At 60.1% G+C, this 4,934-nt stretch overlaps 1 protein-coding gene across 2 annotated transcripts; it reads left to right on the top strand.

Moving 5' to 3' along the window:
• The first annotated feature begins 149 nt into the window (after window positions 1–149).
• CHRND (cholinergic receptor, nicotinic, delta (muscle)) lies at window positions 150–4,144 on the top strand. 2 transcript variants are annotated; one of them, XM_009867611.1, is made up of 12 exons: window positions 150–201; window positions 884–1,029; window positions 1,207–1,251; window positions 1,356–1,465; window positions 1,578–1,733; window positions 1,957–2,072; window positions 2,327–2,527; window positions 2,879–2,990; window positions 3,122–3,236; window positions 3,460–3,661; window positions 3,773–3,885; window positions 3,962–4,144. In XM_009867611.1, the coding sequence occupies exons 1-12, from the start codon at window positions 150–152 to the stop codon at window positions 4,142–4,144; spliced, it is 1,551 nt and encodes a 516-aa protein (XP_009865913.1). The 2 variants fall into 2 exon arrangements, with proteins under 2 accessions (XP_009865913.1, XP_009865914.1); XM_009867612.1 differs by lacking the exon at window positions 150–201 and having other exon boundaries at window positions 895–1,029; window positions 3,460–3,697; window positions 3,794–3,885.
• Window positions 4,145–4,934: the final 790 nt, after the last annotated feature.

The following is a 4,934-nucleotide window of genomic DNA, read 5'->3' as shown; positions in this document are numbered from 1 at the left end:
CCAGAAGAGGGGGGTGGGAGCAGGTATCCGGTTCCCTTCCCCCCGACACCTGGCACCATCCATCTCCTGCTCCGGCCGGCAGCCGGACATCCGCTGGGCCAGGCCAGGCGGGGAGAGAGCCAGAGGCTGGCACGGTGCAAGGACGCTGCATGGCAGACCTGCCGGGGTGGCTGACCCTGCTCGGGGCCCTGGTGTTGTCAGGTGAGTGGGGGCACAGGGTCTTGGGCACAGGGTTGTACTGTCGCTGGGGGATTTTGGGCCCCCTCAATGGGGTTGTTGTGAGGGGAGTGGTGCTGGCAGAGCCCAAGCTGGGCACAGGTGGACCCAGGGCTGAGTTTTGGGGTATGGCCTGGCAGAGTCCCATCACTGAGCATCCTCTGTGCTTCTGTCCTGGCTGTGCCACCCATAGCCATGTCCCTGCCTGGGCCGTGTGTGTCTCTGTGTGTGTACGCTGCCACTGTGTCTGTGTGTCCCTGTGTGCGCGCACAGTGACACTGCGTCCACAGCCACATGTCCCTACATATACTGGATTCATGTCCGCGTATGCCTCTGTGTGTGCATCTACCCATGTGTGCTGTGCCACTGTGCCTGTCCCCAAGCCTCTCATGTCTGTGTACCCCTGTATTTGCTGGGTCTGTATCTGTGTGTCCCTCTGTCTCCATGCCCATGTCCTTGTCCCATGCCTTTGTGTGCCTCTGCATGTCCATCATTCCCACATGTCCTGTGTCCATGCCCCTGTGCAGCACAGACAGGCAGTGTCCTGGCCTACTCCTGTCCCCTCCATCCTTACACCACTCTGCCCTTGCTGAGTATCCCTGAGGGGTGACACTGGGCATAGGAACCCCTCCAGCCCCCCCCAGTTTGCCTGACCCCACCCCCCCAGGAGGGCTCTGCATGAACCAGGAGGAGCGGCTCATCCACTATCTCTTTGAGGAGAAGGGCTATGACAAGGAGGTGCGCCCCGTCATCACCACTGACCAGGTCGTGGACGTCTACCTGGCTCTCACCCTCTCCAACCTCATCTCGCTGGTGAGTCCCAGCAGGCAGTACCTACTGTGGGGTGCCCCCCAGCCATGCCTCACCCCCAGGGCTAGCAGGGTAGAGGGAACCCTGAAGCAGCTCCCCTGAACCCTCACTGGTGAGAGCTGGGGGGGATGGCTGCTGGGCACAGCCCTGGCATCTCACTGTGCCACACTGTCATTGCAGAAAGAGGTGGACGAGACACTCACCACCAACGTATGGCTCGAGCATGTGAGTAGTGACAGGCATCATGGTGTGACAGTGTGCCAGAGGTACGGTAAATGGGGTGACCCAGTGTGGTGAAAGGATGTCACTCTGGGGATCTCGCTCTCCAGGGCTGGACCGATTACCGCCTGCAGTGGAACAAGTCCGAGTTCGGGGACATCGAGGTGCTCCGCCTGCAGGCAGACATGCTGTGGCTGCCCGAGATAGTCCTGGAAAACAAGTGAGTTGTGCCCCAGTTTCCCCTCCTGAACCCCCAAGCTGTGCCCTGTACCTGACCAGGGCTTCCCTGCTCCTTGCTGGTCCCATGATCACCTTGTCCCTCTCTGGCACAGCAACGATGGGCTCTTCGAGATCGCCTACTACTGCAATGTCCTCATCTACAGCACAGGTGACGTCTACTGGCGCCCGCCAGCCATCTTCCGCAGCGCCTGTCTCATCAACGTCGACTTCTTCCCCTTTGACTGGCAGAACTGCACCCTCAAATTCAGGTGCCAGGGGGCAGAGACGGGCAGCAGGGGGGCCAGCACGGCCTCTTGCAGTGCCTGCAGCTGCCAGGGCCTTCCCTTGCAGTTGGGGTGCAGCAAGGTGGGGGTTTGCAGGTGATTCGGTGGCCTGAGTCCATCATGCTGGAGGTGAGGGTGGGTGGCTGTTGGGTGCCAAGCAGCAGTGCAGCCCCTCACTGCCTGTCCCCCCACTCTGGCCACTGGTCAGCTCCTTGACATACAATGCCCTGGAGATCAGCATGCACCTGAAGACGGAGACTGACCCAGATACAGGCAAGAGTTACCCAGTAGAGTGGATCATCATTGACCCTGAAGGCTTCACAGGTAACATTTGTGTTCTCTACTGCGTTGTGTGGCAGTGGGACACCTTGTATGAGGCTTGGGGTCACCCTGGCATTGGGATATCCTGCCATGGAGACCTTTGAGTACCCAGGGCTTCAGCACCCTGGCACCCATCCCACCAGGCTCGGAGCTACCCACACCTGCACCAGGGAAATTGATGCTGGTCGGGCTGGTGAGGATGGGCCTGGCCTGGCCAGGGTTCCTGATGCCATGTGTTGTCCCATGTGCCCTGTCAGAGAACGGGGAATGGGAAATCATCCACCGCCCGGCTCGCAAGAACATCCACCCTCACAACCCTCCCGAGAGCACTGAGCACCAGGATATCACCTTCTACCTCATCATCAAGCGCAAGCCACTCTTCTATATCATCAACATTGTCACACCCTGCATCCTCATCGCCTTCATGGCCATCCTTGTCTTCTACCTGCCCGCCGACAGTGAGTGAGCCCCCTGGCACCCGTGCCAGGCACGGAGTTCTCCCCATGGGGCACCTCTGTGTCCCACTCCAGCACCAGGTCCTGGGACGTGGGTACATCCTAGTGCCCAGCATGGGGACATCCTGGTGGTACCGGGTCACTTCCACATAGGACACCATCATCCCAGCCAGGCACCCTGGCAGGGGCACGCTTAGGCACAAGATACCCCATGTAGGACCCTGGGGTACTCCCATAATAGAAAACTCTGCCTGGGGCATCATATGGCGGGACACTGGAAGGGCAATCCCAGCACTGGGGGCATTGAGAAGGGAACCTCGAGCAGGCTTTGCCCTGAGTTCATCTGCTTTCCAGGTGGTGAGAAGATGACCCTGGTGATCTCAGTGCTCCTTGCCCAGTCGGTCTTTCTCCTGCTCATCTCCCAGCGCCTGCCCGCCACCTCCCACGCTATTCCCCTCATTGGCAAGTGAGTCCTGGGAACTGCTGGGTGCAGCAGGGACATCGCAGGGTCCCATGGGGTCTCCATGGTGTCAGAGGGCAGCTCTGCCTGTGCCCACCCGCTGTAGCAATGTCAGCCCCATTACCGTGCCCCGCCAGGTACCTGCTTTTCATCATGCTGCTGGTGACAGCCGTGGTTGTGATCTGCGTCGTGGTCCTCAATTTCCATTTTCGCACCCCCAGCACCCACATCATGTCTGACTGGGTCAAAGAGGTGAGCAGGGTGCTGGGATGGAGTGGGTGAACTGGTGAGTGCAGGGCTGGCACCATGGCCCACGGAGAACATGGGACAGCACAGCCCTGGCTTTGCATCAGGGTGTCCCATCTGTGCAGCTCCACAGGGATGCACCCCCAGGCTGGGGGGCAGAAGGTGGAGACAAGATGACATTGCACCAGGGAGGTGGCTGAAGGTCCTGACACCCCCTTCCTTGCCTCAGGTCTTCCTGGAGACCCTTCCTCACCTGCTGGGCATGTCACAGCCGTCTGAGAGCCCGGCAGGCGCCCCTTGCATCCGGCGCTGCAGCTCAGCTGGCTACATTGCCAAGGCAGAGGAGTACTTCAGCGTCAAGTCCCGCAGCGAGCTCATGTTCGAGAAGCAGTCGGAGCGGCACGGGCTGGCCAGCCGTGTCACCCCTGCCCGTGAGCCTTGGCCCCTCCACAGGGACACAGAGAAGGGTGGCAAAGCACAGGGGTCTTACAGGAGAGTGGCAGCCCTTTGGAGCCCATCTCACCATTCACCTTGCCCCCCAGGTTTGGCACCGATGGATACAGGCAAGGAGCAGCTCTATGAGCACATAAAACCCGTTGTTGATGGTGCCAACTTCATCGTCAAGCACATACGGGAGAAAAACAGCTACAATGAGGTGAGGATCTGGGTACAGAGGGTGCTCCCTGTGCCCACTGTGCTCCCCACTGCCCAGCTCCTGGCTCCTTCCCCAGGAAAAGGACAACTGGAACCACGTGGCCCGGACCCTGGACCGCCTCTGCCTCTTCCTCATCACTCCCATGCTGGTGGTAGGCACCCTCTGGATCTTCCTCATGGGCATCTACAACCACCCACCGGTGCTGCCCTTCACGGGAGACCCCTATGACTACCGGGAGGAGAACAAGCGCTTTGTCTAGGGTGGTGTTGGGGTCCCATGTGTTAGTCCCCCACTCACCTGCCTTGACTTGGGAAAATAAAGCTGGGTGCTTCTCACCATGGGTGGCTGCTCTCGGTGTCCCTTCAGGGCACAGTGCCCAACTGGAATGCTGAGTCTGTGCTGGAGAGGGTGATGCCCAACTTGGGAGTGGGTGTCCTGAGCACGGTGGTCCTCAGCTGTGGCTGGAAGGTGTGTGTCCCAGAGGGGATGTGGTGGTATCAGCCCTGCTATCCCACTTGGGCTGAGCACTCAGGACAGGATGGGCTGGGGAAGAAGATGGACCCTTCCAGCACAGCACCATCCTCTGCAGACAGCAGGGATGCCATCAGTGCCCCATGACTCCCCCAGCCAGACCCATGAGCGTGTCATGTCCCCACCCTCAACATTGCTCATCCACAGCGCCCGGCTGAGGGCCAAGAGGAGCATCTCGTTCCCTAGATCAGCAGTGGGATGCTGGGGCTCCGGTTTCAGGGGGCACAGCTGACATCCCCCCACCGGTAGTGGCCTGGGACAGCTGTCACATCCTTCCACTGAGCCAGGAATCTCATCCCCCACCCCTGATCCCCCTACACAGGCCCTGGAAGGATTTGGACAACCAAGACAAGCGTCAGTTCCAAGGCTGATGTGGTGGGACTTGCCCACCCCTTCCCCACTCTACCCCCCCAGGGGCAGCGACTGCCATGGAAGGGGGCTGACAAGGAATTGCTGGGGGTACTTGCAGAAGGAGCACCCCTTTTCCATAAACCACGGGCATCTGCATTTCCGCTGCA

Source organism: Apaloderma vittatum, unplaced genomic scaffold (assembly GCF_000703405.1).
Source record: "Apaloderma vittatum isolate BGI_N311 unplaced genomic scaffold, ASM70340v1 scaffold25094, whole genome shotgun sequence".
Classification (NCBI taxonomy): Eukaryota; Metazoa; Chordata; class Aves; order Trogoniformes; family Trogonidae; genus Apaloderma; species Apaloderma vittatum.
The sequence above is the reverse complement of the archived record's forward strand: the minus strand, read 5'-3'. Positions and strand labels throughout refer to the sequence as shown.

Coding starts and splice junctions, on each gene's coding strand:
- CHRND (XM_009867611.1), top strand. CDS start 150: ATGGCAGACCTGCCGGGGTGGCTGACCCTGCTCGGGGCCCTGGTGTTG. Junction 1,466..1,577: donor GAGATAGTCCTGGAAAACAA/GTGAGTTGTGCC, acceptor TCTCTGGCACAG/CAACGATGGGCTCTTCGAGA. Junction 3,886..3,961: donor AGAAAAACAGCTACAATGAG/GTGAGGATCTGG, acceptor CTCCTTCCCCAG/GAAAAGGACAACTGGAACCA.